This window comes from Peromyscus maniculatus, chromosome 14, assembly GCF_049852395.1.
Source record: "Peromyscus maniculatus bairdii isolate BWxNUB_F1_BW_parent chromosome 14, HU_Pman_BW_mat_3.1, whole genome shotgun sequence".
Lineage (NCBI taxonomy): Eukaryota > Metazoa > Chordata > Mammalia > Rodentia > Cricetidae > Peromyscus > Peromyscus maniculatus.
In genome coordinates this window covers 81,353,890-81,374,211 of record NC_134865.1, presented here as the reverse complement: position 1 = coordinate 81,374,211, position 20,322 = coordinate 81,353,890, and the positions used below count along the sequence as shown (strand labels likewise).

At 51.6% G+C, this 20,322-nt stretch overlaps 1 protein-coding gene across 4 annotated transcripts; it reads right to left on the bottom strand.

Moving 5' to 3' along the window:
- Window positions 1-12,302: 12,302 nt before the first annotated feature.
- Dlk1 (delta like non-canonical Notch ligand 1) lies at window positions 12,303-19,687 on the bottom strand. 4 transcript variants are annotated; one of them, XM_042260518.2, is made up of 6 exons: window positions 19,403-19,682; window positions 18,095-18,158; window positions 17,523-17,653; window positions 14,828-14,969; window positions 13,008-13,287; window positions 12,303-12,788 (listed from the first exon to the last, which is right to left on the bottom strand). In XM_042260518.2, exons 1-6 carry the CDS (start codon window positions 19,467-19,469, stop codon window positions 12,540-12,542), a joined length of 933 nt encoding a protein of 310 aa, XP_042116452.1. In that variant the 5' UTR covers window positions 19,470-19,682; the 3' UTR covers window positions 12,303-12,539. The 4 variants fall into 4 exon arrangements, with proteins under 4 accessions (XP_042116452.1, XP_076407491.1, XP_076407492.1 ...); XM_076551376.1 differs by having other exon boundaries at window positions 12,303-12,833; window positions 19,403-19,679; XM_076551377.1 differs by having other exon boundaries at window positions 12,303-12,782; window positions 19,403-19,678.
- Window positions 19,688-20,322: the final 635 nt, after the last annotated feature.

The following is a 20,322-nucleotide window of genomic DNA, read 5'->3' as shown; positions in this document are numbered from 1 at the left end:
GTCTGCCTGTGTGTCTGTGCACCATGTGTGCACAGTGCCCAAAGAGGTCCCTGAAACTGGGGTTCCAGGAAGGCTGTGAGCCAGCATGTGAGTACTGGGGACTGAACCCCAGTCCTCTGCAAGAGCAGCCAGTGCTCCTAACCACTGAGCTATCCATCTCTCAAGCATTGACTGACTTTTTTTTTTTCTTGGTTTTTGGAGACAGGGTTTCTCTGTGTAGTTTTGCGCCTTTCCTGGAACTCACTCTGTAGACCAGGCTGGCCTCGAACTCACAAAGGTCCGGCTGCCTCTGCCTCCTGAGTACTGGGATTAAAGGTGTGCGCCACCACTGCCTGGCGCATTGACTGATTTTAATAGCTACCTTCTGGTATCCATTTTGTATCCCTCAGTCTGAGTGACATCCCAGCTACCCCTGATCCTCTTTGCTTTAGGGAATTGCTCGAGCATTTATTCATGAAGAGCTTGATCCACCAAGAGGCCCACTTCATCCAGGTTGATATTTATTTGTTTGTTTGTCTGTCTGTCTGTTTTGTTGTTTGGTTGGTTTTAGAAGTGCTAAGGATAAGACTGGGGTCTCATGCAGACTAGAGAAGCACTCAGCTACTGAGCTGTATCCCTAGCTCTGTTCTTATTCTTAATTGAGAAGGGAAAACACGATTGGTCTTAATCATGGGACACGGGAGTCATAAGCAACCCCTAGACTTCTCTGCATTTGAGATTTCTTTCTCTTATTCTTGGTACACGGGACCAGTCAGATTTTCCAGATCAGGATGGACTGGGGTCACTTGTCCCAGCCTACAACTCCGTTGTAGATTCAGTGGTCAGGTGGCAGTCTTAGCATTGAGCCAGTGGTAACATTGTGTGAGGACGACACAGTCACTGGAAGGCCATGTCGAAACCCGTGTCCACAGAAGCATCATGGGTTGGGGGGGGGGCAAGTTCATATGCAGAGCAACTGTAGCTCTACCAGTCAAAACAGTACCCTTGTCCATGATGGAAATAGGCCAGCAGACTCAGCCTCCAGCACTCAATTGATCCACTGGAGAGTGCTCCCCATGGGGACTCAGTGTGAGTCTCTGCCTTTGACAAATTGGCCACTCAATCATGGCCCTGAATGATGGTCCTCTATGGAGAAATAAATGTTACCAGACTATGTAACTCCGTCATTTCCAAAGGGTTACTTTGTTCACGAGACTGTGTGATAAAGACAAGAGAAAGGGGCCCTGGGATCTGCACAAATGAGCCTGCCCACCTGGCTGATTGCATATTTATTCATCTATTGAGCAAATCCTTTGTTGACTTTGAGTGACAATTCTGGGACAAACACACGGGCATGCTGTGCAGTTTAGAGGTGTGCCTATTTGTCCCTCTGATGCTATTACTAAGTTTTCAATTATAACCATTCCGGTTTCCTGGCGACTTTCCCAAGTCATTAGCCACAGCCCTTGAGGCAATAGTGGCCTATAGTCAGAGCCATCCCTCCCTCTAGGCGAAATGAACAATCCACTTTCTGCTCCCTGGTAGGCCTCTCACCAGGGCCTCAACCTCCATCCCTGCTGTTCACTCCTGGGTGGAACTTCTATATTGTGTAGAATGGTCTGAAAAGGCTGTCTTTCTTGGTGAGCTGATCACAGGGGAACCTCCCCATGAAGCCATGATTACAGGTGGGTGGAGAGACAATGGTTCGTCAAAGAACTGGGTCTCTATCTGGGTCACCTCCTTCTCAAGCAATTCACTCCTGCCTAGTCCTGTTAGAGCCAAGACTTTGTTCACAGCTTCCTGGGGCGATGGATTGCTGCTGGGCATGCCCAGCTGGAAGGCCAGATCCATGGGTCAGGCTACCCTAGTCCATGAAGTGTGTGTCTCCCGTCACATGGTAGCTTGGGGACTGAGGTCAAGAGTTTGAGCTCCGTGGAAGCACATGCCAATCAAAAGTGATGTCCATCTCCCGAAGAAGAGCTAGCAGTCTGCTGGGTATCTTCCTTCTGAGTATCTTCCTGCAGTTGCACATATCATAATCTCTGCCCCAGTGCTTCAAACACCCTGAAATCTGCTGGGTCACTTGGCCCAACCGGCAAAGCAGCTGGGCAGTGTCCGCCTGATACAAAGCTTCCTCTGGTTCAGAACTAAATTTTCAAGTAGACCACAGTGAATGGGTCCAAGTAGTACTGATGTGTGATGGGAGAAACCTCTAACCCTAGGATTTTACTTCCTTCCTTCCTTCCCTTTCCTTCCTTCCTTCCCTTTTCTTCCTTCCTTCCTTCCTTCCTTCCTTCCTTCCTTCCTTCCTTCCTTCCTTCCTTCCTTCCCTCCCTCCACACTTCTCTCTTCTTCCTTCCTTTTTCCTTTCATTTCTTCCTCCTTTCTCTTCCTTTCTCTCTCTGCCCCCCACTCACTCTACTCTGGGATGGAACCTAGGGCATCCATACCTACCAGGTAAACATTCCGTCAGTGATCTAGATCCCCAGGCTTTTTAATTGTCTTTTTTAAGTCTCTCTAAGTTTTGCAGGGTGGCCTTGAACTTGTTCCATAGCCCAGGCAAGCCTTGGACTTGGCAATGCTCTTGGTTTCAGCTTCCTGGGTAGCTGGGAGGACAGGCCCGTGACACCAGCATGTGTTTCTTCCCTGTGAGTGGGAGGTCCTACATGTAACTGTTTATCTTTCACCCTGGAGAGAATATTCTGACATGTCCCCAAACTCCAGGACTGCTCAGGTTTCCACTGAGGTGGAAGGGGAATTTATTTCCCATTTTCTGGTCTGCGAATGTTGGAGCAATGTGTGTCCTGCTTCCAGGTATAGCCAGCTGAGGAAATGCAATGCGACAAAGCAGCAGGACCCACTGTGTAAGTGAAAGACAACTAACTCCTGGGGAGCAGATTACAGCCTGGTGCAGGGAGAAAAGAGGTACCCCCCACGCGGCACCCCGAGGTCCAGCAGTGATGATGGGTCTCGGGCTTTGTTGATGCAGTTGGTAAGCGAGCTCACTCTGATGGCCTCTGCTAGCAGACAGAACGGAAGGAAAAGCTCTTACCAAAGCAGGGCTTGTATGCTGGAGGGGCTCCTGTGTGGAGGGACTTTGACAATGAATTCCCATCAGGGACAGCAGCCACACACTTTGTTTTTAAATAATTCATTGTTATTCTCCAAGATCTATCTGTTTTCTTCTCAGGCTGAAGAGGTGATTGGATGAACGTAGACTATCCTAATAATTGCTATTCTTCTAACTTTCTAGCCTTCGATGCTGACCATTTTATGTTCCTATGGAAAAACACTGGGGGCCATGTAACTTATCAAGAAAAGAGGACCCCTGGGTTCAATTCCCAGCATCTATATGGTGCTGTAACTCCAGGATCCAACACCCTTACAGAGACGTACATGCAGGTAAAACACCAGTGAACACAGAATAAAAATAAATTATTTTTTTAAAAAAAAAAAAAGAAGAAGAAGAAGAAGGAAAGAAAAGAGGAGCTGGCTAGAGAGCGTACTTGGCAAAGGGCTTATGGTACAAACACAAAGGCCTGAGTCCAATCCTTAGCACCCACAAAAGCATGTGTGGTGGCACATGGAAGCAGCACTAGGGAGGTGGAGAGAGGTGGATCTCTGGGGTGCACTGGTCAACCTATTCAGCAAACTCCATTCCATGTTTGAACAAGAGACCCTCTCAAAACATAAGGTGGATGGTTCTTCATGCACAGATGCATGTGTAAGCCTGCGCAGGCATGGACACACACACACACACACACACACACACACACACACACACACACACCCTGGAGGTCTGTTTAACTCACAGTTTTAGAAGTTAAAAGGCCTAGCTCCTATGACCCCATCTGTTCAACTGTGATTTCTTTACAGAATGGTAGATGGTGTCACAACACGCGGGAGAGGGAACTAACTGTTTGAGTCATTACCACCTCCGCAATGCCACATGAGGAATGAAGCTTCCAACACGTGAGTATTTGGAAGACAAACTGCACCCACCCCACATCTAAGTCACAACAGGCACCGATCTCCATCGGTCTAGCCTACTTCAGATCGAGAGTCTTCATGGACACAAATAATTCTAGGAGCTTGCACTTGGCCTTTCCTACCACAGGAGTTTCCACTGCGTGAGTCAAGGACTCTGTGAGGAGTCTAGAGATTGAGTTCATAACACCAATGATGAATTCCTGAGTCAAGAAGATAACCTGAGGTACAATCGGAACCACTGGGCCCTTTAGGGGACAGTTCCATTGATAACTTGACCTGCAAGGTCCCCATTCTGACTTGAGAAACACAGTCTTGCTTTCCAGATAGAAGATTACCTCAGAGGTGTTTGTGATCTCCGAGACGTCTGACAAACTACCAATGAAACACTCAGTACAGCTCTGTACTGTTGAAGAAAATAGTGGGTGCGGTTGTGATTGCTGTCATGTAATCAGCTACTCCTGATTCCGTTCTTACCCTCAGCTTGGCAAAGTGTCATCTTGACTCCACTGGGTAGCTGCCAGGGGCAGGGGGCTTGTGAGGTGCAATGGGCTGTTCCACAGAGGGTATTCAGGGAGCAGGGAATACTTACCACGGGATGATCAAGATGGAACCTCATTGAACTCTGTTTGTTTATCAATGGCCTGCTGGGAGGGAAACAGCCTGAAACAGTTTCTTAATGGAGCAAAGAAACTGAGAAAATCAGAAGGCAAAAAGCAAACCACAGCAATGAATAGACAAGAGCACATTGGGGGCGGGGGGGAGGGGGTCAATAGGAGCCAAGTGCTACCGCTATCCAACCCGGTGGTCTTGGATGTATGTGGATATATGTGGGGGTTTACTTCTTTGAGCCCCAAAGTCATCATCTATAACACTAGAAGTCATCAACTAGTATTGCTCCATAGGTCTCCAAGGGCCGCTAACTGACTGACGTACAATGCTTTACATGAGGGGGTGCCATTCTTAAAACCCTAGCCCTGACCCATGCATGGCCTTCCTCCGGGTTCTTCCACATGTTACAAGCATTGGGGACAGGATTTTCTCTGCTGTCCTGTGCCTTGTGGGCTATTCACCAGCATCGCTGGCTTTTACCCAATAGATTCTGATACCACCCGTCAAGCTTTGACAATGAAGAATGTCACCAGAATTGCTAATTATCTCCTTGGTTGAGATCCATATTTATGATTAAGTACGTGGACACCAGGGACTGAGAGTCCTTCCAAAGGTATGCTTCATGCTTCAGTCATGCATTCCGCCTCGTGCTGAAAAACACCTGCCAGACCTGAGCCACAGTGTTCTGTTTTGTCGTGACCTGGAACTCACTACGTAGACCCAGCTGGCCTCAGACTCACAGATATCGGCCTGTTGCTTCCCGAGAGCTGGGAGTAAAGAGGTACATACCACACTTGGCTACACACTTTCCCCCTGACTTTTCTGTTTTATTTGGTGGCTATCTTTCTTACTTGTTCTCCTCATCTTTGCAGCTAAAATTCAGAATGATGTTATCAGGTGGCTTAACACACATGGATTGAATTAAACTCATTAATTCAGGGGTTCGTTAGAAACTTTCTACTCCTATAGAAAGTTTTATTTTTAAAATGGTAGAATTTAATTACTCAAATCATTGTTTTTAATGGACAGTTCCCTGTCTTACTGACTTCTTGGGCTATTTCTGTTTTGATTTGTTTTTATTTGCCATAATTTTTTATTGACCCTTTGGGAATTTCACAACACGCACCCCAATCCCACTCATTTCTCAGTCCTCCCATGTCTGCCCTCCACCCTGTAGCCTCCCTCCTCCAGAGAAAATAAAAAAATCCACTTTGGTCCTCTGTCTTACCTGCCTCTCCATCATTCATCATAGTGGTTTGGAAACTGTGGTGTGGAGCACATTATATCCTTTTGTCTGGGTTGGGTTTTGTTTGTTTGTTTGTTTGTTTTTTCGGCTTTTTTTTGTCACTTTGCTTTTTGTTTTTTTAATAGTAATTTATTGTTGTTGTTGTTAAGAAAAGGAAGCATGTGGAGATCAGAAGATAACTTGTGGGTGTCGGTTTTCTCCCATAATCTTAGTTTCTCCCAGACTAAGATCATCAGGCTTGGTGGCAAGTGTCGCTAACTGCTGAGCTATCATGTCAGCCCTCGTTTTTTTGTTTTTGTGATTGATTTTGAAACAGGGTCTCGTGTAACCCAGGCAGGCCTCAACTCACCATGTACTACGGGTGAACTCGAACTCTTGATTCTCCTTCCTCTAGTCCCCCAGTACTGGGGTTACAGGCATACACCACCATGCCCAGCTTATGCAGTGCTGGGGGTAAAATCCAGGATTTTGTTCATGCTGGGCAAAAGCTCCCTATCAACCAAGCCATGTCCCCAACCCCTTCCTGGCTTATTTCTTCTAGGTGTTTTTTGAAGTTTTGGGGTTTGGGGAAGACAACCATAATCTCCTTGGTGATAGGCATGCCTCCCTGCTTTCTTTTCTTTTGGGGGTTTATTAATTTTATTTTATGTCCAGAGATGCTGTGCCTGCATGTGTGTCTGTGAAGCACAGAGACTCTGGTTGGTTTTTCACTGTCGTGTTGGCTGGAAGTACTACAAGCACAGCACACGAGCAGGCTCGCTCACTGTGCTCTTCCACAGAAGGAGGCGGCACCAAGTGAAGACATCAAGTGGACCAAGCCGCAGAGCCACGTTCAAATCCAGTCCCATCGTGAAGGGCCCTACTCTATCACGGTATGTATGGATCAGGCAGGCCTTGTGCTTCCCCCCATCCCCTCTGACTTGCTAAAAACCCATTAGATTACATTCTAAAGCTAGCTCCCAAGATCTAGTCCCTTATTTGGCCACTTCCTCCTCCTGAGGTGGACTACCAAGGTCCAGTTATCTTTTGTGTGGGGGAATGGGGGTTGGGGATTTAGCTCAGTTTGGTCCTCAGCTGGGGGGGGAGCAGGGAAGCCCCCCTTGGTTCACCTAATGAACATGCCCAATTAAAAATAACCCCTCGTCCTAACACAAGGTTTCCCCTTTTACCTTTATAAACTGCCATTTTCCTATGCGCCACGTCTGTCTCCTCTCTATCCAGAGGGAGTCTTTTGTTGTCATTATTGCGCTCCCCCCCCCCACAAGTACCCCAGGTCCCCTCTCCCTTGTTCTCTCCCCGCTTCCCCTCCTCCTCAGTCTCCTGTCTTTGTCTCTCTCTCTTTTTTTTTCATAAACAACTTTATTCATGACACATCATTTAAAAAAAATTCCCATCCCCTGGAAATGAGTTAAAAATAAATAAATAAAACAAAATCCACTTCCCTGTCTTTGTCTCTTATTCCCAGCCCTCTGTCCCTCTGGAGTAAATACATCTCCTTTGAGCTGAGAACTTGGTCTTGGGGGTCCTTTCACATCGCCCACTGTCTAGCCCTAGCCTTCATTCTGTAGGTCATCCTGACCAGTAAGATGCTGAATATTAATTAAAGGCCAACTGTTCGTGGCATTAAGGGGCCGCGGATAAGCTTTGCTTGTTTCTGTCTCACTTGAGAGAGACCCTTTTTCCTCCTTGTCGTGAATTCCTGGGCTATGGTCCAGTCACCGCCTGTGTTTTCATTTGTGCCACGAGCACAATGAAGCAACCTGCAGAGCCCACCACCCTGCATGGGCCGGGCAAGTACATTCCTCCAGCACAGCTCCTAGGCCTGGGCTTCTTCCTTCCTCTGAGCAGGAGGTGGGTGCTTCATTGAGCAGGGTCTTTGCTGGGGTGACAGTGAGACCTTCCTCAACACTGTAAGTCAGTGAAGAAACCAAGCATAGTACACGCAGTGTGGCTTCACGGTTGTCCCGGGAGTGGAACTGGGCTCCTCATCCAAACTGTCCAGTGGGCAGCTCTGTGCTGGGGGCCTGGATTGGCTCCTGACCGTAGGGACCTCTCCCCCGATGCTCACCATCCTCTCACCTCACTCCCACTTTGCAATGTTCATCTCCCTGCCCAGGTCTGATGAAGCTTCCCATAACTACCATAAACACCTGGGATAATTAAGTTACAAAGAGCCAAGGCTTATTTGGGCTCCCCGTGTTTGAGGATGTAGTCGGCCCTCCTGTTGGAACTTGTGGGGGTACATCCTGGAGGGAACGTATTGCTAAGTAAAACCACCTCCTTCATAGGCAGAAAGCCACACAGAGAGAAAGAGGAAGAGGCTGAGGCCCAAGAGGGCATGATCCCAATGACTTAAAGACCCCCACTTGACCCCACTTCTTAAAGCTCCACCCCCTCCCAGGGTCCAGCCTCTAGCACAAAGGCCTCTGGAGCCTAACTGTAGCTGTTGGGGGAATTTTCCACTGCTGTCCCCATGCTGTGACATGAGCTCAGGGTGCATCTCACAGCCATGGTCCCTCCTAACCCAAGCCTACCCCCTGCCTCTGGGCATCCCCCACCCTAGGGCCTCTAAGGCCCCTGGACCTTTCATCTAACATTTGGTTAGTCTTGCTTTTCTAACAAACACTCTTGGTCATGGAGCTCTAAAACCCCTCTTGACTACATTTCATTGAGGGTCTGTGTCTTTCCTCGGAGGTGGAGAGGGCGGCTGCCACTCACTTGGTGTTAGCACTGGATGATTCCCTCCTCTCCCAACTAGTCTCTGAGCCAGGGTTCCTAACCTGGGAATTTCTCATTCCTTCAGTGTTGGGTGTTGGAGTTCCCGGGTCAGGTTGGCCTTGTTTGCTGGGGTCTTGCTCCACCCCACTGGTTATGTTGAAGAATTTGTGGGTTAATATCGTCATCGAAAATGCATTCCCGGTGTAGACACTTCTGTGTTTCCTAGCTCCACATAACCACCTTATTTTCCTACAGCTTTTAGCACAGTGTCCATGTCTAAGATCTTATGCCCCCTTCTAGTCCCTCCTGTGTACTCTGCTTCATTTGCGCTCAGGAGATGGGCCATGGTAGAAAAACAAGATAAGCATAGAGGGAACATGGGCCTGGGCCTCTGAGGGGCAGAGGATGAGGTCAAAAAGAGGTGAAAGGAGTCAGGAGGGTGGGCAGTGCAGGGAAGTGATCCCCTAGAGATACCAGCTTCTGGGCCTGGGCAGCTGGGCAGGCAAGGGATAGGTCATGGGAGCGGCCGGAGATGGGACATCAAACCAAGGGTCACTTCCTGGGCTAACAGGGACGAGACCGAGGCTCCCAAGGCTGCAGGGGTAAGGTGGTCCTACAGAGTGGGGCACTGGGAGGGGGTACACTCACTGACTGGACACATGGCTAATGGTGCCCTGGGATTAGAGGAGAAACAGATACCACAAGAGACTGAATTAGGAGTATGAAAGGAACCTACAGACCTGCCATGGTCCAAATTGTCCTTGCTGGGTGTCTCTCAACCTATATATTCTCTCTCACCTTAGCAACCACCCTCTAATAACCATGGAAAGTCCAGGGAGGATTCCACAGAGCTCTGGGCTCAAACTTGGAGTGTGGAAAGAGCTAGCTGCTCATACGTGAATCTCTTGGTCCCCTTCCCCTGTCCCTGTCCCTCTCATGTCCCAGATCCATCCACACCTCCCATGGGCAGCCACACTTAGGGAGCTAGGTAGCCATAGACAAGGTCCCCCAAGCCCTGGTGCTGGTCTCAAGGCCCCAGTGGTCAGAAAATGCCCGGATTTAAAGTTTCTCCTAGTAAAAGCAAGGTAAGTGAGGTGTGGAGGTCCAAGGGTCTACCCCTTAAGCTTGTGGCTCCAGGCCACACTAAAAGAGCCGAAGCTGAGCCGAAGCTGAGCTCTCAAAACCCCTGGCCTATGTTTAAGGCCGTCCCTGGGAGGTGCTCGTGTAATTGGAAAATAACAGACAAATAGCAAACACAAGTATAGCCCTTGTTCCTTTATTTACCAAGGAAACGATTGTTTTTGCATTGTGTCTGGACTTGCCTGCAAAAAATGGGGGAGACTTGAGAGAGTGCCATGATGGACATTTCATTAACATTGTGATTACAGAATCATGTCCCAGACAGCTCTCTTCCAGCTACTCCACCGATGAGAAAACTGTACTACACCAAACACATGAGATGTGTATGGGCAGCCAGAGATCTGCATACATGAAGACCAAGATGAGACTGCAAACGTTGTGTTCCTCTTCTGTGGAAGGTGGATGCCGTGGAATTCTGGCTTTCTTGATCTTCTGTCACGTGGGAAGATGAGATGGTAGCACTCTGAGGGAGGCATCTGCTCAGGACTCTCCCACGGTGGTGGTGTTTTTCTTCCTGGCTTCTTGGGGACACCTATATCTCTGCTCCCCTCCCAGAATGTGCCCCTCAGCCCGCATATCCCACAGCTCCAAGAACACCGCCTTACACTCTGCAGGTGCTTGGAAACACTCCCTGACTGGATGAATGGTGGATGATGAATCTTTTGGATGGATAAGGGCCTGCTGGGAGAACAGCCGGGCCCCCTTTGTCATAGGAGACATGGCTGCTCTCCACAACATGGAGAACGAAAAGAAAATGTGGAATGGAGAAATAACCCTTTTTTTTTTTTTTGTCCAATTGTAGACTCTCACATTGGAGAAATTGAGGAACAGAATCGTTAGCAGACTCTGTCAAGGTCTCCAGGCGAAAGAGGCCAGAGGCATACGAGACACCAGCCTGGCAATTGTCGATAATTGTTGTTACTTTTTTTTTTTTTAATCTTTTTTAAATTTTTAGTTCTTAAAATTAACTTAAAATGAGATGGGATGATGACTTGATGGAGGAGGTGGTGATTTGGGGGGCTGAGACACTCTCATCAGGATGAGGGTGGGGCAAAATGGGGAGGAGTCTCAGAGTGTGACTGAGATAAACATAAGCTGATGATGATCCATGACCAATGGGTGGGAAGAGATTCTTTGAGTCAGGGCTGTGAACGAAATGATCCCAGGGTAGAGGTTGGAGGGGTGATAAGGTCGATAATGTGTGACAACGGTGGCGCACATGACCAATGAGTGATGACCATGAAGTTGTGAGTGTGTGCTGTGATCATGATTTGAATGACAGTGGATAATGGTGACAATGACTTGCAAGCAAGTACTCAGAGCAGGGTGAACACGGCTCACATTTAAAGCTAAGAGCATAGACTCCTATCCAGGTAACCTAAGAAGCAAAGGATTCCTAGCTGGGACCCAAGGGCTGTGTAGCAACCAGACTCCAACCAGAGCTGAGAAGCTACACAGGACTCTATCCCATTTCTTTCTACTTTTTTTTGTTGTTGTTTTTTGTTTTTTTATTTTGCAAAAAAAAAGATAGATGCTCTTTAAAAAAATTAAATTTAGAAGCTGGCTAGGTCTTTTGGGATCTGAGGGTCATAGACTCAGCAACACAAAGGTACATCTATGGCTGTGGACAGGGGCTATCACACTTTTGCCATAGGACAAGAAAAAAGCCCCACAAGCAGCAATTTCCAATAAAGCCTGTGAAAACCTTGGAGAGGGCTGTGTTGCTCACTCAGACTTTGCCAGGGGGCACTTGTGGTTCAAGGTACACTTACGTCTGAAAGCATATCATCTCTACTCTACAGGGGCAAGTGTGGGGTGGAGTCTGGGGGGCATGGGGCTGGGGCAGGGCTGAGCTGGGGTGAGGAGTGGGTTGCTCAAGAGACAACTCCAAATGGCACATTTTGCCCTCAAGGGGCCAATTTTTCCCAAACTGGACAGGAGCCAGGAGGCTCCCCACTTTGAGAAACGCTGTTGGGATCGACTTCAATATCAAGTGTACAGCCAGGATAGGCCAAAACCTTTCGGATCCCAGGATGAGACCAAGTCTCCATCAGATCCTATTCTTGGAGTCAGGAAGTGTTTTGGTATATATCCCTCGTTCCTAATTCTGAATTTGGGGGCTAGAGAGGACCTTGGTGGTTTGGATATTTCCACCCCTCCCTCAAGAGAGGGGTGGGGAGGTGGCCCAGGGTTGGGAATGGAGGTCTCGCCAAGGGTCACACAGCGAGTGAGCGGCAGGGCTGGGACTGGGTCCTGACCTGTCTGCCAGCAGCCAACCTGGGGGCTCTCTTTGCCTGACACACAGCCACTACACACTGCAAAGTCACAAATCAATTGGAAAGATCTAAGGGTTGCGGTGTGAGACTGGATGTGAGTGCGAGTCGAAGTGGTGTGTGAGAATTAACGAACGAAAGAGTTTAGCCCTTTTCACAGTGAGTGGTCAAGCACAGCATTCGTATGTGGTTGCACGAGGACCTGGTGGCCAAAAGCCCCCCAGGAGAGGGACCTCAGCACCAAGTCCTGGTTCTGTTACCATGTTTTTTTTTGGTCTTTTTTGATTTTATATGTGATATATTTGATAGTTAAGAGTTTAGAATAACATACTTATTTCTTTAACTCATTTAGAGATGAAATTCTTATTATTATTATTCATTAGCATGCATTGAGAGGGGAGGAACGGGGTTCTTAGATAGCATGGCAGCACGTCACACAGCAATGCAAAGACAACACATGTAAGCATAGCGCTCACTAGATTTCACACCAAAGAGAGCAAGCTCTGCCACAAAGAGAAGCACAGACCGCATATAGCAAGCGCTGCGGAACCCCGATACTATGGAGGGACCTAGGGGGACGTTGCTTAGATCTCCTCGTCTCCAGCCTCCTTGTCGAAGGTGGTCATGTCGATCTTCTCGGGTAAGATGATGTTGACCGCCAGCTCCTCTCCGCTGTTGTACTGCAGCAGCAGGTTCTTCTTCTTGCGCAGCATGTGACTGTAGCGCAGGTTGGACACCCAGGTCTCGCACTTGTTGAGGAAGACGATGACCACGGTGCCCAGCACCACCAGGCTGGTGAGCACACCCAGGATGGTGAAGCAGATGGCCTGTCCCTCGGTGAGGAGAGGGGTACTCTTGTTGAGCTCTTTCATGGACACCTTCAGGATGTGGTGCTCGGGCTGCTGAACTGGCAGCTCGTGCACCCCGGGGGTTACGCGGTAGGTGAGCCCGTAGCTGCTAGGCAGGTGGGTGACCTGCACAGGGCTGGCCCCGCGCTTCTTCGCGCACGTGGGACCCATGAACCGGGGCTTGCACAGACACTCGTAGCTCACCTGGGTGTGCTGGAGGCAGGTGCCCCCGTTCTGGCACGGGCCACTGGCGCAGTTGCTCACCGGGCGGCTGCAGGTCTTGTCGACGAATCCAGCTGGGCAGCGGCAACGGAAGTCGCCCCCGATTTCGGTGCAGACGCCATCGTTCTCGCATGGGTTAGGGGTGCAGCTGTTGTTAACGATCTCGCAGAAGTTGCCCGAGAAGCCAGGGGGGCACAGGCAGGAAGCATGAGAGGCCTGGCCCTCATCATCCACACAGGCCCCTCCGTTCTGGCAGGGAGAGCTGCAGCACAATAGACATGGTAAAGGCCCTTGGGGGCTGGGTTAGGGCAGAGCAGGAGGGGCAGGGGGCAGGGGTGAGGCTCCTGTCTCCGGGCCTTCCTTTGGACCTGACAAAAGAGCAAGGCTCAGAACGCATCAGGCTAAGATGGGTATAATGCCAGCAGGGGGGCGGGTACCTGGGACTGGGACCCCTGGCTTGGAGGCTCATCAGCTGCCCAGAGGTGGGGTGCCCAAACACCTCACCCTGTCATGATGTCAACCTGGTCAACCAGGAACAGAACCAACCTCTCGTGCCCTCTCCCATCTCTTATTTCATCTCTCAGGCAAGAGCACAGATTGTTAGTTACTAGACAGAAGGGGAAACTGAGGCTGGGAGAGGGAGCATTAGTAACAGCCCAAGTTTAGGGTAAGATCCCTCAGACGAGGAGGGCATCCTGGGCTCTCCAACAGGGGGTCTGCTGTTAGGGCTCCAGCGTGTGCCCCCCACCCCACCTACCACCCCTTATTGTTTTTATTTCTAGTGGAGTGGGCCCAGCCAGCTATTGTGAGGGAAACCCTTGGGGGCTTTCAGTAAAAGAAATACGGGTTGTATCTACGCTGGTGGGAGTGGTGTCTATGGTGAACTGTTTAATAGTGGTCCATTCACCCAAGTGCAGCTTGCAAACTGAAGCTGTTTGCTCAGAGTGGAGCACACAGAGCATTTAATGTAAGTGCTTTTAAACGACCTAGCCCTTTGTCATCCGATAAATGCCAAAACTCTGGGGAAAGAAAAGCCGCCCCCTCCCCCCCACCACCACACACACACAAGGAATAAACGTTGCAACTTCAGCCCTGGGGCTGCAAGTAGCTGGACTCTGAAAACTTCCTAAGGGCCCCCGGGCTCTATTTTGACAGACTAGATCAAGTCTGTCAGAACAGAACAAGCTGAAAGGTCTTGTCCTGTGTTCTCCCCCTTTAGTAAACTGCAGGAGAGTTCAATGGTCACTACCTCCAATGTCCTTCCTGAATACAGATCGCTAGACCCCTATGTTCCTGACTGTTTGAAGCCCCTGCAGATTCCTGGATCTTGGACAGCGGCCCCAGAGTCTCTTCCCCACCACGCTAGCTAGCAGCTAGCCGCTAGCCGCTACCAGTGCCCCCTCCCATCGCCTGCAATCTCCTCAGACATCCCAGTAAATCCAATTGCAATGACCTAAACTGCCTCCTACAATATGGTAAGTGGGTTTCACAGCCTGGTCCTGCTGAACTCTGATCTCTTATTATGTTGCCTTTAGAAAATTATACAGCTTGGCATCTCTGTCCCCATCTCAATCTGCTGTCATTCACGGGCATCAGGGCTTGGGAACATCAGGGGAATATGAAATTGCCTTCAGGATCATTTGAAAAAATTATGGAAATGACACAGTCCTCCATAAAAGTCCCCTACCCCATCAGAGTGGAGGGTGGGGCACGGGTTGCCCGGAACACTTCTTTTATCAGGCGACAGGTCCTATGGGGTTGGATTGAAAGGGTCTTCAAGGGTGAGGTGAGAGAATATTTACCCATTGATCACGCAGGGCCCATCCTTGTTCTGGCAGTCCTTTCCAGAGAAGCCAGGGGCGCAGGAGCATTCGTACTGGCCCTTCTCGAGGTCCACGCAGGTTCCATTGTTGGCACAGGGGGTTGAGGTGCAAGCCCGCATGTCTGGGAAACAGAAAAGCCTGTGCTTAGCTTTTTCCCTTTCCGAGGCCAGTGTGACAGGAACCCAAGCGGGGTTGGTGGGAAGAGGGGTACAGTGACTCCCCTCGAAGTCCTAAAGTGCTGAGGGTCAGGAAGCTTAACTCTAAGGTCACAAGTAAGAAAGCCAAGGCCATGGGTAACCAAGATAAGCAGCTGCACCCTCTTCCTGGCACCCTTGCAGTGCAGCAACATGACCTTCACCGCGGAAGCCTTTGTCCCTCCACAAAACAGGGAGGGAGCCAAGATTCCCTAAAGTCTGTCTGTCTCCTTTCTCACATTCAGCTTCTCCCATTTAGGGAAAGGGGTCTCTGCCACCTTCGGAGCTAAACTAACACTTGGTGGGGGAGGGCAAGAAGGGGGGGGGCGGCGGACACCAGCTTTTCACACTTGCCCATCAAAGATCCCCATCAGGAAACAAGAAGTCTAATTTAGCCCCAGGGCTGCCTCCCCACCCCGTGGCCCTTCTGTTCTCTGGTTCTGAACTAAGGGGGTCTAGGGGTAAAAGGGGCTGCATCTTTTGAAGGCAGAAAAATTAGAACTATTGAGCGCTTTCCCGTCGGCTCAGGCTTCCATGAACACTGCTGTATTTCCGAGGGCTCTGACACCCCGTCTGGCTCACTTCATTATTCGGGCTCAGCAAGCCCGGGATGAGCTGAACAAAGGGGCTGGGGCAAGGGGTTCTCTGACTGTGGAGACCCCAGCTGCCCAGCAGGGTCAGGAAGGGACCCTTTGTGGCTGCTCCAACCTGCTGCCCCAGAGTTCAGCTCCTTCCCACTCTGCCTCAGTTTCCCTCCGTATTCAAAGAAAAGCTCTCCGTAGCTGATCTCTTGAGTGTTTTTCTACAATGTGAGCTGTAGAAAGCCAGGGCTGGCCAAGGACTGCAAGTGAAGGCAGTCCCAGGGGAGGGGTTCCCCGTGCTGAGACCGCAGGGGGACATTTTCCTCTCCTTTTACAAAGAGACCTGAACCCTGATGGAGGGGAGACCAGCGTCTGTGAAAAATTCTGTGCACCGTTGTTGGCAGACTCTCTGCAGGAGTCCGTCGTGGTGCAAGGAAACCTAGAGAGGATTTATCTTTCTGGGATAGCTCCAGCAAAATGTTAGTGCATTGAGCCTCTGAAGCTGGCTCTGGCTTCTCTGTGCCTGCTCTCCCACCACTTGGAATCTTGAATTTAAGATAAAGATCTGGCGACCACCCCTAGACTATACTGCTCAGTCCCCCTAAATACCAACTCTCCAGAGCCTCCAACCCCAAAGACGGGGTGAGTCGCTGCTGTAAGGAGAGGGCAGAGTGGGGCTCTGCGTAAACAGCAGCTGTGGCCAGGCGGGCAGAAAGGGAGAGGGGCAGCAATTACCCAGGGGCTATTTCCCCCCTGGGACAACCCTCGACCCCCACCATTTCTACCCAGGCAGATAGCCTTTGTGAATTTGATGGAGAGGGGCTATGCATGCTGAGGGACCTGTGAAGGGGGATTCTGTCTGGAAAGCTATTCCTGATTCAGGTAGCTAGAAGGGTGGGAGCTAGGCTAAAAGCCTAACCCTGGTCAGTGGTTTTTTTCTAGCATCCCCAAACAATTCAGAGCAGTGGCTGCTGCTGCTGCTGCTGCTGCTGCTGCTGCTGCTGCTGCTAGGGGCTGCAGAGCTGTGGCCAGAGCATGAGTCAGCTGCAGCAAAAACCTTCCCCCACCCACCGTGCCACCACTTGAGGAGAGGGAGGCCATAGACAATTTGGGGTACGGGGGCCCCTTTGCTTCTCTGATCCTTGGTTTCCCTGTTTGTCACTGGCAATGTTGAAGAGATAGGTCCTAGGGCATCTAGCTGTCTGCCTTCCTACTGGGATGTCATCTCCCAGGGGGGGCACACACCCTTTATTCCCCAGGACTTCAGTTTGCCTGGACTTTGGGGACAGGTTAAGCAAATGCAAAGGGTCCTACAACAACGCAGCTGTCAGTTTACAAAGATCATATAAATTAATGACATCAGCAGATAGCATCAGTGTGCACTTTAACCCTTCCTCTGCCGCTCCCCACCACCAACCTCCTGCCGCACCTGACTGCCCTCCCCACCCTGTCCTTCCTTGTGGTTCACACTCAGCCCCCACCATCACCACTCAGCACCAGCCACCCCTTCCTATTTGTTTACTGGCTCCCCTTTCTTGATGTTTGAGCCCCGAGAATTACCCCTCCCACAGCACACCCAGGAGACACCCCCCCCCCCATCTTCCAGCTCCAGGTACCTGCGCAAGTAGCCCTAATCCGTGGTCCAGCCACCCTGGGCATGATGTGTTTTATTTTGTGACTCTTTATTCAACAGGCAGTTTCCCAGCACCCCCACCCCCAAGTCTTGGAACCCCCAGAGGAGCTGAGGTGAACAAAATACAGTCTCTACGTTGAGGCCCAGCAGGAAACGTGTATACACTATAGATCACATACTGCAAATAGAGAGCCTTAGGGTTCTGGGTTGCAGCTCCAGACAGGGAGAGGGGTGGGCAGGGGAGAGGGGTGAGGGTCAGTGCTCACCTATGTTGCAGAATTTCCCTTCCCAGCCATCCTTGCAGAAACACTGCCATGGTTCGTCACAGAGTCCGTTGACGCAGCCAGGGGCGGTGACGCACTTGTCACACAGGGGGCCCTCCCAGCCCATCTCGCACCTGTGTGAACAAAGGGGAGAGAAAGGGGCGCATGAGGGGAGCAGGGGGTCCAAAGAGGGCTCAGGCCGTTTTTCTGCTGGGTGGAGAACCCTTGGTAGTCTTCATACAGTGCCAGGCCAGTGGGTCCCTGGAGCAAACAGCAGCCACCTGCATGGAAAACTCAGAGAAGGGGGCTCAAGGGCAGAAACACAGGGTCTTCCAGACCCCCACAAGAACCACATTTGATGCAGTGATCCCCAATGGTCTCATCCTGCAAGACATTTCCCTGCCCCCCCCCCCACCCTCTCCTGCCCCCTCCTTCTCTCTCCCCCGCCCCCACCAGTTTTCTGCAGGAACAGGAAAGCTGTGACGCAGTTTTGTGGCAAAGCACCCCCTCCTTTTAGCTTGGCTCCAAACCCCCCTAGGACCCCTCCAGGGCCCCCAAGAGGCTTACTCCATTACCTGCAGACATTGTCATCCTCGCAGAATCCATGTTTGGGGTCGCAGGCTGGGTCGCATTCAGCCCCTGAGGAAGAAAAAGAAGGTACGCAATTCACCCCACAAGGCCTACCAGGCCTAGAGGACACTACCTAGTGTGTTTTCTCTCAAGTGGCCCACTGCCCCTCAGTAGGGGGGATCCAAAGACCCTCTTGGATCCTTCCAGCTTGGCACACAGTAGGCACTTCTTGTCTGTGGGTGGATGGTGCCTCAACCTACCCAGGAAAACAATCCTGCGTGTTCCTAGCCATGTGACAAGCACAGCACACCCCTGACTCTCCAAGTGCAAAGCAGACACCTTTCTTCCCAAAGAAAAAAGGAACCCCCAGACCACTAAAAGTAGGAAGGGGGGCATTGAAGAGGTAGCCTTTGACCCCTGGGCATTCAGTCAAGCCCTTGCTTTTGCAAAGTGAGCTAAAGGGGAGATTTTGAGGTCTCCAAGAAAGCTAAGGCAAGTCCACCTGCCTGGCTCACAGGTAAAGCGACCAGATTTCCCCCCAAGATTAACCCCAGTTACACCAGGCCAAATCCTTTCTCTCCCACTTCCCCTACCCCACCCTGGTCACATTAAAAGAACTGCGCAATAGCTCTGCAAGGCCTCACAGATTCCGACACTAATAGACACCTACTGTATGCGTCTACTTAACCGACTCTTGGGTTTTCCAGATAGACCCCCGCCCCCCACACAAACCACTGGCGGAGTGGAGGCTGGGGTCGCTGCGGGAGGGGGGCAACTCTCTCGCTGCCAGAGACAGATGGCCGCTGCAGACAGGAGTGTCGCAGCCCCTCACCTAGAGAAACGCGCCACGCAGGAGGGGCTCCGGCTTTGCTCCTGTTGGAAATTGGGGGCTACGACTGCAAAGTCATCCCCTCAAAGCCCCCAGACCTGTTCCTAAGCACATACGCAGGGACAGGCACCCCCAAAGTTGCACCCAGAGCCATTTTTTTCTTAAATACCTCCCAGGGAAGCCTCCTTTTTCCATACCTCCTCAATCCGCGCAACGACACCCCTCTGAACGCCACTTCTGCTGGGCAAAAAGGGTCTGGGGCCCTCCACCTCCCGCAAACCCCAGGACCCCGGGACTGGGCTAGGCATACAGGAGTGGCGCAGGGAGGGTGAGGTGGGCGCAGTGCGGGGCTTAGGGTTAGGCGGCACAGGCGGGACTTGGGGCGCACGGGACAGGGAGTGCGGGGTGGTCGGCGGGGGGTGGTCGGCGGGGCATCGCAGGCTTCCCCAGAGGGGGCGCGAGCCAAGCCGCCAGGGGGGCTCACCATAGGTGCTGTGGCCGAAAGCCAGCAGGAGCAAGAGGACGGGCAGGAGGGCTCCGGTCGCGGTCATCTCGGGGCGGCCTGGGTCGTGGTCCGGGGAGCGGCGGCGGTGCAGAGGGGGCTCCGGGGGCTGCACTGGGCTTCTGGTTGCGGACGATGAAGTGGGCGCCGGCGTCCAGAGGAGGGAAAGCCAGGGTTGCACCGGGGCGCACACTGGTAAGTGCGGGTCGCCGAGGAGCTGCCGCTGCGGCCCGCGCGCCGCCTTTTCGTACTGTCGTCCCCCCCCCCGCGGCCCCCGCCCACGCCCACGCCTCGCGCGCACGGGGCAGGCGCCGGCCAGTCCCGGTGACCCACCCCCTGGCGGGGCCGCCCCCCAGTGCCGAGGCGTCCGGAAGCTGCTTGCGCACGCGGGCGCACTCTTGGCTAGACGGGTACCTGCGCACGATGGGCACGCGGTCCGCACACAGGACAGCACGCGGCGGAGGCGGCGGCGGTGGCGCTCGCACAGGCCCGCTTAGCGCAAGTCTCAGGAACCATGCCGGGCGGGCGGGCGAAAGCCCTAGCACGCACTCAGAATACAAAACGCTCACAGACATAGTTACTTAGGGCTTGGGTCCCGCGCACACATGGCGCGCGGGTCAAAAGCCCAGAAGGACCCAAACGCACACCACGAAGATGTGGAAGATGCACATGATCACAGATGCACACACGAAAACGACCACAAAAAGCCGAAGCCCCCCGACCAGTCTTGCCATTGTGGAGTATGGGGAAGGTGCAGATGCACTTGCCCCACGGAGTCCCAGCCCAACCACACCTTTCAATACAAGCACACCTTAATACCCCTCCTTGGGGCAGAGGTCACAGACCAGAGCAGCAGGAACTGTCCGATCTGCTTCAAGCAGAGGAAGCGCCAGCTATGAAAG